Here is a 13,361-nt window from a genome sequence, read left to right as displayed (position 1 = left end):
AAATATAAGTATTTTATCACTTGTCCACAATTTTGATAAAATTCATAAATCATAGAAAATTTTTATAAAATAATTGAGACCTAAAAGATTTGTCTTATCATTAATTAGTTTGATTTGTTCAGAAATGTATATCACTGTCTTACCACATATATGCTAATAGGAATATATGATAAATAAATTAATATGTATATATGGCTTGCTAAAAAAATTGTGAGGTGATCCACAAAAAGTGGGGGGAATTTGTTGTGTTTGCATATATTATTGCAAACAAAGCAACAGAGGGAAAATGGGGAAAAAAGGATAAAAAAAAATGAAAAAAAAACGAAAAAAAAACGAAAAAAAAACGAAAAAACATTTTTTTCAATGTCAATATAGTAAGTTTTTACACTATTTTATTTTTAAATATTAAAAAAATAATCATAGGAAAAGGAAAACAAAATTTTTAATAATGTTCAATGTTTCCATTTTCTTTGAATAGTTCACACGTCTACTTAAAAAATTGTGCATTAAAAAAAACGTATAACAAATTTTTTACACACATATCTAAATATATGTATATAAAAAAGAGGAGTGTGTATACCTAACTAAAAATGTAGGTTTATATTTAATTTCGGATAAAACAAAATGGTATCCCTATAATACAAAAAAACTGATCTATATATACATGTATTTTTTTTGTATTATAGGGATACAATACTAATTTTTTAAAGCATAATAGGGTGGCTCTAAATTTTAATTTCTTCCTTTTCCTCACTTTGCTTATTCGAAAAATTCAGAAATAATTGCCTTTTTTTCATTCACGCTTTTCTTATAATGCTCAACTATGTTTTCACAAAACGAGTTGTGCATGAAGTCCTATAAAAATTGAGGAAGTGGAAAATAACAAAAGTAAAAATGAACATGCAAAAATACCAAAAGTAAAAATGACCATGCAAAAATAACAAAAGTAAAAATGACCATGCGAAAAATAAATGTAGCAAATAAAAAAGTGTGACATACCTTGATATCTTTTAATTTTATCCACACATGCTCATATCCTATATTTTCATTTTCCTACGAATAAAAAATAAATATATGTTTATACAAATTTGCACCATAAATTGGAAAATTAAAAAGGGAGTAAGTAAAATAAAATAGGTATATTATGCTTTTGCATTTACCGAATTATGGACAATACAAGTATAAATATAAGTATCATATATCAAATGGGAAAATATATGTTTAAAATTTCCAATCTATAAAAAGTTAAAAAAAAAATAAAACGATAAAGTTGAAAAATTTGGATAGAGATTAAAACTAGTAGTAATATATACTCTAGTAAGGTTGTATAAAAATGCAAAACAAAAAAAAAATAAATTTAATAAAATATTACGTATATAAAGGAATCCGATTTAGTATTATTTAAGCTAAGTTTAGTTAATAAACTATTTAAGTGCTGAAAAATAAAAAAGGGTGAAATATTCATAAAGTGTTTCTAGTTCGAAATAAACATTAATATACATACATATCTGGTATAACAGCAGTTATGTATTTCTTTTCTTCAAACTTATGTAAAAAAAATTCTAAAAAAATGCATAATATTTATGTATACATTACCATGCTGTATGCTTCTGGTGTGAAATCCTCTATAAGTATAAATGGAAACAGATAATGCATCGAAAATAGATTTGAATCTGTATTTTTAACCATCAAATAATTATAGTTGTCTAATTGGTCCTTATTTTGATTTTCTTTAGTAGTATCATTATAGGTATCACTTTTTTTTATTATTAAAATGAGGCAATTTTTTTTTTTTTTTGTTTTTAATTTAGCTAAAGGAACAAGCTTAATATCTACATTTCTGTCCTTAACACATAATGTGCAATTATTTGGATGATCCAAATTGGATTGCTGATCTGTTTCAAGTTCGAGTTTAATTTTTCCATTAATTTTTCTACGTTTATTTTTAACATTTTTATAATTTTCTTTTGAATAAATAAGACAATACTTATTTAATGGGCAAATTGAGCATTGAGGAGATGAATTACATATACTTGATCCTAAATCCATTAGAGCTTGATTGAAGTCTGAATAATTACATGTATCTGTACATAATATATTGCTTACTTCTTCACTATGTTGAGCTAAAATAGTAGAACCATGATAATTTATAGTATCTGTAATTCTAGAAAATATTCTAATAATATTAGTATCAACACATATATCTTTTGAATTATATAAATGTATAGAAATAGCTTTAGCTGTATAATTTCCAATTCCTGGTAATTCTTTTAATAATTTTAAATCATTAGGGAAGATTCCATTATATTTATTTACAACTACTTTACAGCAATCTAATAAATTTTTAGCTCGATTGTAATATCCTAAACCTTTCCATTCTGTTAATATATCATCTAAATTACTTTTTACTAAATCAAAAATAGTTGGCCATTTATTCATCCATTTCAAATAAAAGTTTAATACAGTAGCTACTTTTGTTTGTTGTAACATTACTTCACTAATGTATATTTGATATCCTCGCAATTGGAGTTTTTCTGTTTCTTCATTTTGATCTATCAGTTTAGGAATACTTTCAATCTGTTTGTTAAAATTTTCAGACTTTAAAATGTTATTGTCCAAACAGTTTGCAGTTTCTATTTGATCATTTTTTACAGACTCCTTTATTTCTTCAATGGTATTCGTAATTTCCGTAGTTAAAGTTTTATCACAATTTTTGTTGACTACAACATTTTCGTTTTTTGTATCAGCTTCATCATTTAATTTAGTATTGTCTCGTGCTTTGAAAAAATAGTTTCGAATATCACAATCTTTATTTATTTGTGTTTGTATATTTATATTTGTTGTATATGGTGGTTGATCATTTCTCCATGGTAATTTTCTTCGATGTTTATAATACCATTCTAATAAACTTTTTTTTAAAATAAAGCTATTTTTTTTAATCAGGTTATAATGATATTCATATGCTTCATTTTGTTCGATGCGTTTATTTTCTGTTTTTATTTTTTGTTCGATGTGTTTACTTTTTTCTTGGTTTTTTCCCCCATTTTTTTCTCCTTTTTTTTCTCCTTTTTTTTTTCTTTTTTTATCATTCCCCAGATTTATCTGCTTATCATTTTGATCAACACTCTTTTTCAGTTTCGAATTACTTTCGAGGTGACCCATTTTAGCAGAAAAGATAGTTGAGAAAAAAATGTGTTTTAATTTTTACTTTTATTTATATCATATGACATATGTGTATACATTATTTGGTCGATCGTTTGTTTAGTTCCTATTTAGCTATCATTGTATTTCCTATGATTTATTTAATGCCCTACCGGCTTATTGTCATTCAAAAAAATAAGAATCTCTAAAAGAGTTTATTTAAATTTCCGATAGTTTAAACATATTTTTAAACCATTTCGTAGAAGCATAATACACAAGGAAAACATTTAAAATGGCATTTTATTTTTTTTTTTTTTTCGAACAAGTGATGAATTTATACCTTTTTGTGCACATTTAATTTTAGAATAATATGAGAAAGAATGTATACCAAATTGGGGTATTTCTCTTTTTTTTTGAATTAAAAAAAAATGGTTTTATAGTTTCATTTTATTTTTCGATTGTAATAAAATACAAAAATATGAAATAATTGAAAAAAACCAAAAACCTTTCAAATGTCTTTTTTCTAACAAGCTTATTTTTTATATGCTATTTTTCAACAACTTTTTTATTGTGTGTTTTATAGGCACTTATGTAGAATAAATGGATGTATGACCAAATGTGAAGATTGAAACTGAGGGTAAATATGTTTGCATGTTTTTGCATATTTTTTGGTATGCCCCTCTATAAAAAAATATTCCTTATAAATATGCAATAAAACGATGGAAATTATAATATTGTTAGGAGTCAAATTTTATTTCCAATTTTTAATTCAAAGAGTATGAAAAATATATATTTATCATTTTATATTTATGAATGGTTTGGTTGTGTTTTGTATTTTTTTTTTTTTTTTTCATATATTGCCTAATTTGATTGGGGTTTCGATTTTTCGCCTTTTCCATATGAAAAAAAAAATATTGTAGGCATATAATATGTATGTAATTATACATATATTAGAATTTTTATATAAAAAAAAATAAAATATATTAACAAGGTTATATATAATTTATGTATATGTAAATTATTTTGACATAATATAAATATAACCCATTTGAATAAATTTCTACAATTAGAGAATTAGTATGATATTATTTTTGGAACTTTTTTTTTCTCTTTATATATTATGAAAAAATATCTTCAACATTTATTTTGTCATTTTATCAATTTCCCTAATTTTTATGCATAGCATATTTGACATATTTAAAATAAAATAAAAAATAATAAAATAAGAAATATATATTGTAGTGACCTGGAGTAATAGTGTTGCTGCAAATATTTTAATTTTGTAGTAGTTGTCGTCAATGCCTTTGTTGTGGCATTTTTTTCGATTAGCATGCTACAATTGTTTTCTTGTTTTTGATAATAAGTCTACCGTTGTATGGTAGGTAGTAGAGAAAAGCATTAATTGTCAATTTTTCAATTATAGACTTATAGCGAAAAAAGATATAATATTTTAACAATATAGTGTATGTATACATACTGAAACACGCATATGTTTATACTCATGCATTTTAGAGACTTCAATTTTATTTAAAATATATCAATTATAAATGGATAACGAAGATAACAAATCGAATGAATCGGGTGACATCGAGATTGTGGAAAACGAGCATAAAGAAAAATCATTTCCACTTTTTGACAACGAGAATTTTGAAATAAATAAAAGTGATGATGAATATGAACTTGAAAATGACAGTGAAGTGGATGAAGAAGATGAGGAAGAAGAGGAAGATGACGAGGATGTAGGCAATGATGAGGCTGAGTTATCCAGCAATATGTCCTATGATGATATGAACAGTAATGAAGAAGAAGAAGACGAAGAAGAGGAAGGTGAAGGGGAAGAAGATGAAGAGGAAGAGGAAGGCGATGCAGAAAATGATTATACAACAACAGAAAAGAAATTAATAGATGTGGGAAAAAAAACAAAAAATATTGTTGGGACAAAAAAGAAATATTTAAATAAAAAAGAAAATATAACATATGATGGTTTAGGTATATATAAAAATGGTGAAATGATGAATAATGACGATATTGAAGATCGAATAAAATATTTATTATTATTATTGAGTGATCCAGAAAAAATGAATAATCAAAATTTAATAAGATTAGAAAAACGTGAAATAATTAAAGAAATACTTTATTATTATTCATATTATTATGAATATACAAAAGAGATGATAAAATATTTATATTACTTATTTGATATAAAAGAGTTATACTTATTTTTAGAAATTAATAATATGCCTAAAGAAATACATTTAAGAACTAATACATTAAAAATAACTAGAACAAATTTATTAAAAATATTAAAAAATAAAAATATAGCAATACAAGATGGGTCTAATTGGAATAATGTAGATATAACATTAACAGATACAAGTTCAAATGTCGGATCATTAAATGAATATTTATATGGATATTATATTATACAATCTTCTTCATCTTTAATTCCAGTCTTAGAATTAAATATAAAAGAAAATGAATTAGTATTAGATATGTGTGCAGCACCTGGAGGAAAATGTACATTTATATGTACGATAAAAAAAAATAAAGGAATAGTATATGCCAATGATATTAATAAAATGCGTTGTAAGGCTATAGAAGCGCATGCTGCAAGAATGGGAATAAATAATTTAATTATTACATCTTTTGATGCCTTAAAAATTAACAAATATTTTAAATTTAAATTTGATAAAATATTATTAGATGCACCTTGTAGTGGTACTGGTGTTGTAAATAAAAATAAAACTGCAAGAAGAAAAACAATTAAAGAAATAAGAGATCTAGCTCAAAAACAAAGAAAATTATTAAATAATGCTATTGATATGGTTAAAAATGGAGGTATTGTTATATATTCAACTTGTAGTATAACTGTTGAAGAAAATGAACAAGTTATTAATTATATTTTAAAAAAAAGAGATGTGAATCTGTTACCAACTGATATAAATATAGGAGACCCAGGAATAATTCAATATAGAAAAAAACAATTTTCATCAAAAATTTCTTTATGTAAAAGAATATATTTGCATAAACATAATCACGACAATTTCTTTGTCGCAAAACTTGTGAAACGCTCAGATGCTAAGTTAGGCCAAAAAGGGGATGAAAAAAATATAAAATCTGCAAAAGCAAAAAAAAACCTACATAATAACAAAATGGGAAAAAAAAATAAACCCTTTGAAAATAAGGGAAAAGGAGAAGGAAATATGAACAATGACCCAAAAAAAGTTCTCAAAAAAGGCTTTAAACAAAATAACGAAAAAAAACATTTTAAAAAAAATAAAAATAAATTTAACAGGAATAATAAAGGGGGTGGTAAAAACTTCAAAAAAGGGTTTAAGCCACGTTAAAAAAAAAAGTTGGAAAACAATTCACTAATGGAAAATCCACAAAATACGCTAGGAAAAAATTAGCACCCATATAAAGAAACATAAAATGAAATAGAAAAAATATACTCGGTTAAAAAATAGCGTGGGTTTAAGTATATGGAAAACAGAACAATAATATACCAAAACACACACCAATTTGACACACAAAATAATACAGATTTACACTATTATCAAACATATAAAAAATGATATATATTAAATATGTTTTAAAAAACCAATTTTGGCTTTAATTTTCTCCTTAAAAAAATTTGCTTCATTAATTTTTAAGTCTTAGCATATTGCAACTTAAAGTAATTAAATGTTTAAAATATTGTATATGCATATGTTATATATTATGTATAATATTTTCCTTTTTATTTTTTAAAACCCAATAAATTTTTAGCAAACAAATTAAATATAATTTGCGCTTATTCGTCAATAAAATGGTAATAAAATATTAACAAAAATTTGCATGTAAATTGTTACACAAATAAAATAATTTTTAGTAATATTTTTTGAGCATATACTGTTTTTTTTTCCTATGTATATATACTTACAAAATTTGCATGTTATTTATGTATACAAGTCTTAATCAAAATTAACATATATTTGTATCGATAAAAATATGTATACATATATGTATATATAATGAAATAACACAAAAATGGGGTTATAGGGAAAATATAAACAAATTTGACAACTTATATAAATTAACCTTTTTAATGATTAAAACTATTAAATATGTATTTGCATCTCATGATTGATTTCTATATGCTTAAAAGAACGATAAGCAATTCTCTATCTGTACAAGTATAAGCATGCTTTTATTTGTGTATATTCATTCTCGTTCATTTATGATTTATCTTAAACAATATAAAGAGAAACAATACGTAACTTTTTTTTTTGCATATATTAATAATTAATTTGAAAATATATAAAAAAGTAAAAAAAAAAATAACAATGTTATGCCAATATATTTGTTACATAAGTAGGCATAATTATATAATTATCTTTATAAACACAAAATAGACAAGTAAAATATATTTCATACTTCTGTAAGATTATTATTCAAATATTTTTCTTTGCTCATTTTGAATTCATAATTTAATTGCTTTAGTTTGTCATCATATTTGCACTTGTTCGATATTAAAAAATCGAAAGAATAATATTCGTTAGACTCGTTGCTAAATTATATTTTTATTTATATAAACTATTGGGAACAAAATAAAATGATGTGAAAAAAAATATTATAGAATTTTTAAATATCAATAATTCAAATAAATGAACTAAAATTCCAAACATTTTGTCGATCATTTTTATATCTAATACAAGTAGAACCATCAGAAATATGGATGAACAGGAAAATATAAAAATGAGTCAAGAACAAGTAAATTTAAACAAAAATGACGAACCTATTGATCAAAGCGACAATCCAAAATTCATCAATATAAAAAACAAAAGACAAACCATACAAATTTTTAATATGTATAATTCGAATTATAAAAATAAAGAGGAATCTGGTGATGTAAAGAAATACAGTGTATTAAACAATTGTAAAAAGAAAGACAAAGAAGATGCTAATAATAAAGTTATGTTTGAAGATATTTTGAAAGTTCCTATTAGAAATATTGATGGTTCTTTATGTGGCGAAATAAAACCGAATGTAAATTTTCCAAAAGAAATTCCATGCCCTCAAAGTGACGCATATTCTAAAAAATGCTATGATACTTATTTAATGAATAAAAAAAAATGTGCTACAAATTTTTTAAAGAAAAATAGTTTTCATACCATTTCAGGTGAAAATATTTTACATAATTTTAAAAATAAATCCCTCGATTTTTTAGTCTCTAAAGAAAATCAAAGGAAACAAAAAAAAGACAAAGTAAATGACCGAATTGATGAAAAAGTGATTAAACCTTTTGATGTGTCAAAAAGGCAACATAACGAAAAGGTTGAAATTTTTGGTCATACTCCTAAAGATAATTTTTGTGAAGAAATAGAAAAAATGGATAATAAAAAACAAAATAATACTGTTTCACGAATTAAAAAAATAACGCCACATCATTATTACAATTATGTAAGCAAACTTTGTAAATATAATAGTATAAATGGTAAAAACAAATTAAAAAGACGACCAACTAAATTAAAATTAACACATTCGAAGGGTGTTAGAATGAGACTAGCAAAGACAGAATTAGCTAAGGCTATGTTAGCAAAAAAAAAAAACGAAAAAAAGAACCTTGCAAAAATGTACATAAATAATAATAATGTTTTTATAAAATATTTAAAAATATACAAAAATGAAAATAGATATAAAAAAAATATAGTCTCAAATATAAGCAATTTAAATATAATATCAAAAAGAGATATACTAAGTTTACCTGATAAACCAGTATATTTATACGAATTAGATAATTATCGATTTCGATTAGATAAAAATATAGACACACCAGCATTAAAAGTAGAAAATGAGGATATTAATTTTCTTTTTAAATATAAAAATACATGGCTTGAATTATTTTTTTATAATAATTACACTAGTAGAGAAATATTATATAATTATATTATAATTAGATTAAACTTTGAATTAATGATACAAGAAATAAAAGACATAGTAATTATGGATATCAATACTAAACACTTTAACTACCCATATATATATAATGCATATTTAATACCTCCTATAAATGTGCATGATATTGATAATTCTTTGAGAATCCAAAAAGTCACAAGTGACTATTCTTTTATCAACAATGGCTCTTGGGCATTTTTACGAAAAAAAAAAAAAAAAAATATAAATATAAAAAATCATATTGAAAATAGTAACGGTGAACAAAATGCTCCTCATCTTTTACATATGACAAGAAATAAATATTATATTAATCATAATTTTTGGTCACACTTAAAAAATAATATAAACCCATCTAGAAATGATGATATTCGAAATAACAACAACTTTGATAGTTTATCAACGATGCATAGTTTCAATATTAATTGTTCAGATAATATACACAATTTTATAAAAGAAGATGAAAAAACAAAAAATGAAAGTAAAGAAATTTTCCAATCCACAGAAAATCGAGCTACATTTCTTAGTAACTTCCAATCAGACACAAATAAAGAGAAAAATACAGTTTCCGAAGTTGATAATAAATCCTTATCAAATTATAACACATTCTTTTTTAGAAATAATAATACAACTAAATTATACAATGACAATAGTTTTATTGATCCTTCCAATATATATATAACTTTTACTAATAGTAAAATAGAGCCATTCTTCCCTTATATGTGTGATAATATATTTTTCCTTTTTGATTACTACAATAATTACCTGAAAATGTTTATAAAAACGATGCTTGAAAATGATAAAAGGAAAAAATTGATCATGGTACATCAACATATTCAAAACATAAGAGAAAAAAATAGACAAAACAATCAGCAAATTTCTAACAAAACAGAGTCAAACACAATAATAGAAAAAACAAATGATCAAGAAAATAAGTATTATTTAAAACCTCCAATAGTTCTAAATAAAAATAATGAATTGCCCACTAAAAATATATCAACAGTAAAAGGAGAAATAACTACTCCTATAAAAATAACAAATTATACATTTATGAATAATTTAAAAATAAAAAATTCTATTAATGATAAAATGTATAATTCTATATTTAACAAAATAGTAAAAAAAAATTCAGAAAAAATTAAAAAAGAATTATCGAAAGAAAATGTTGAAATTCCTATATACCTATGGGTAATATTTGGAGGGAAAGATATGAAATCGATGGATTCTTTAAATATGGTTTACAAAATGTTACGATATGCTACTGAAATACCTCCAGGAGAATATGAAAAATATATAAGAAAATTGAAAAAAAAAAAAATAAAAATTAATTGTAATACTAACACAGATTATAATCATTTATATTTTGGACATAATTATTATTATAATGAAAAAAATAAAAAACAGGTTAGTTTGAAAGAATATAATTTAAATTATAATAAAATACACAATTCGAGAAAAATATCATCAGAAAGTAACAATTTTTTATTTCTTGAAAAACTCAACTGTTGTAATTGTAATGATAGACAACTAAAAATTCATGGTAACCATGCTAGGGTTACAATACCGAAAAATGATAAACAGAGTGGTGAGAAAAATAGGAAAGAAAGCACACAAAAAAATAATGAAAATTGTGTATATGGATTATCTAATGCACGAATCCCAAAGAAACAAAAAAAACGAACTCTCCCTGAATTGAATAAAGAACTTTTTCCTGATAATTATTTGTATAATGCATCTTCAGAAATATATAAACGAATTGTCGATTATTATAATAATTATAATAAAAAGTATAATAAATATGGGCCTAATAATTATAAAGAATTTTTAGAATTTTACTATAAAGAAAATATTGAAAGCAGCTGCATAAAAGTTGACGAAAAAAAAACATATTTTAAAGACGCTATTCCAACAAAAAACAATCCTATCAACAAATATAATAAAGAAAATGAACAAAATGAAACATTATATAGTAACTTAAGTGAAAATCCTTATTCTAAAAAGATAAGAACGAATGGAGATAAATTATCTAAATATTTTATGTCAAATATGTATGGTGAAATGCAAAATGAAGATAAATATTATTGCGCAAATTTGTGGGATCACCAAAAAGGGGAAACAAACAATGCATTAGGTAAGCAAAGCGGAAATGTAAATATCGTATCTGGCCCCACAAATACTAACAATATAATAGATAGTGAAAACAAAGAAGAGATTATGGATGAAGGGAAAGACAAGAAGGAAAACAATTCTAATCACCCAAATTCCAAAACATACGATTTATTTTTAGAAGCAAATGATAGCGAATCTAGTGATCAAGAATCAGATAATAATTTATACAATTTTATATCTTACCATATGCAAGGACGAAATCCATCCTTTGAAATCAAAGACGAAAAAATTAAAAGTAATAAATTAAACTATACAGATATTTACGGTCCAGTTATTTATCGTACCATTTCCAAAGATTGCCACGATGAAAAAAACCAAAAGACATATCATAATGATAGTCATAGAAATCAAAAAAATAAACGGAATCATAATAATAAAAAAGAGAAAAGCAAAGCAAGATATTCATTTTTACTATTAGATTATCCAAGTTACTATAATAGTACAGGTCATCCATCTCCCCTAACATTTAAGACATCTGCTTTTTGTGCTTTAAAAGAAGCAATCAAAGAAATAAGAAAGGAAAACAAAAATGCAAATATATCAATAAACACTCTTGGGTATTCCTTAGGATGTTGTGTCAGCTTACAATTAATACTTGATATAGCTAAAAGCTTATACAATGATTTTTATCAAGACATTTATAAAACTCCGTATAATAAAAAAGAAAAAGAACCAATTAAAGAAATAAAAGAACTTAATAAATTATCTATAAAATTAAATAATAATAAAAATAAAATAAATGAATATATATATGATTCGAAGAAAATTCTTACATTTGAAAATGTTTTATTTTTGCAAAAAGAAGAGAAATATTACTCAAGCAATGATATATTTCAACACAACAATGACGAAAAAATTAAAAATATAAAAATAGAAGATGAAAAAAAAGAGAACCACAATAAATTACACTTATTAGAATCATTTTTAACTGACAAAAATGAACAGACTCACATTAATGATAATGCATCGACAACTTTTGAAACTACCAAGTGCTGTGATAGAAAACCAAAAGTAAAAGCATGCTTTTACAAGCATATTATAAATAAAACAGATCAACCCAATAAAATAGGGGCGTTAAAATTAGGGGAAAATAAAACAGATGTAGAAAGTCTTGATATGAATGGAAAGATTTACTTCGATGTGAAAAAAAAAAATGACTTCAAAAATAATGTTGTCCAAAACTATGAAATACAAACAAAATCTTCCATTAGATTAAATGTAAAGGAAATGAATATGGGTGAAGAGATTGTAAAAGAAAAAAAGGAAATTGATAATCTCAAAATAACAGTAGATAAAGTTATTTTAGTTGCACCATTTACAAATACTCAAAAATTAGTAAAAGGTATATTAAACAATAGTATGCTATTTTTATTAAGTTCATTTATTATGAACAAAAAATGTCAGTATGTTCATTGGGATAATATAATAGTTTTAAAGGAATTATTTAAAATAATAAATGATTTCAAAAAAAATAAATATTTATATGATGTATTTTATAATTTTCAAATAGATTATATACATGGTGAGAAGGACACATTAGTTCCTTATAATATGAGTTTGATTTTATATAAATTGACAAATGATTTAATTATAAAATATTCATTGTTTAATATAAAAACATTTTTGTATCTATTTAAAGAGGATTGTCATTCATCAATTTTAAATTCGCAAACAGAAAATAACATTTTACAAATCATTTTTAAGCCTTTTAGACTTCACCCATTTAGCACTACATCTATACATAAATTTCATTTTGATCTTTATAAAGATTTATATTTATTGAAGACTGTTTATCTTCAATATATATCCCGTGCTACCTCTAATTTGAGGTCCACGTAATCCTATTTTTCTGATATTTTTATTGACATATTTCATATTTTTCCTTTTTCAAAATATATTTATTATTATTTTTTTTTTTCGTAAAATTTGTTATAAAAAAAATGGGCTAAAATTTAGCGCCACTTAAATCATGTACACATATATGCATTATGAATTGAAGATTTATATACCTTCATAGAATTTATGTTAATATATAAACATTGCTTTATCAAAAAAAAAATGAAACAATGAAAAAATAAAGAATGAAAAGACTCGAAACGAGGAAATGTGTAATGGCA

The 13,361-nt window shown here is 23.4% G+C and overlaps 3 protein-coding genes across 3 annotated transcripts; 2 read left to right on the top strand and 1 right to left on the bottom strand.

Annotated features, from left to right (window-relative positions):
- Positions 1-759: 759 nt before the first annotated feature.
- PVVCY_0902820 (A/G-specific adenine glycosylase, putative) lies at positions 760-3,162 on the bottom strand (the record flags this gene model as incomplete). The annotated part of the gene is made up of 5 exons (XM_008626623.2): positions 760-855; positions 1,000-1,053; positions 1,161-1,235; positions 1,373-1,435; positions 1,597-3,162. The coding sequence occupies 5 exons, from the start codon at positions 3,160-3,162 to the stop codon at positions 760-762; spliced, it is 1,854 nt and encodes a 617-aa protein (XP_008624845.2).
- Positions 3,163-4,688: 1,526 nt separating this feature from the next.
- PVVCY_0902810 (rRNA (cytosine-C(5))-methyltransferase, putative) lies at positions 4,689-6,488 on the top strand (the record flags this gene model as incomplete). The annotated part of the gene is made up of 1 exon (XM_008626622.1): positions 4,689-6,488. One exon carries the CDS (start codon positions 4,689-4,691, stop codon positions 6,486-6,488), a length of 1,800 nt encoding a protein of 599 aa, XP_008624844.1.
- Positions 6,489-7,854: 1,366 nt separating this feature from the next.
- On the top strand, positions 7,855-13,083 carry PVVCY_0902800 (conserved Plasmodium protein, unknown function; the record flags this gene model as incomplete). The annotated part of the gene is made up of 1 exon (XM_008626620.2): positions 7,855-13,083. The coding sequence occupies one exon, from the start codon at positions 7,855-7,857 to the stop codon at positions 13,081-13,083; it is 5,229 nt and encodes a 1,742-aa protein (XP_008624842.2).
- Between the last annotated feature and the right edge of the window lie 278 nt (positions 13,084-13,361).

Source organism: Plasmodium vinckei, assembly GCF_900681995.1.
Source record: "Plasmodium vinckei vinckei genome assembly, chromosome: PVVCY_09".
Lineage (NCBI taxonomy): Eukaryota > Apicomplexa > Aconoidasida > Haemosporida > Plasmodiidae > Plasmodium > Plasmodium vinckei.
The sequence above is the reverse complement of the archived record's forward strand: the minus strand, read 5'-3'. Positions and strand labels throughout refer to the sequence as shown.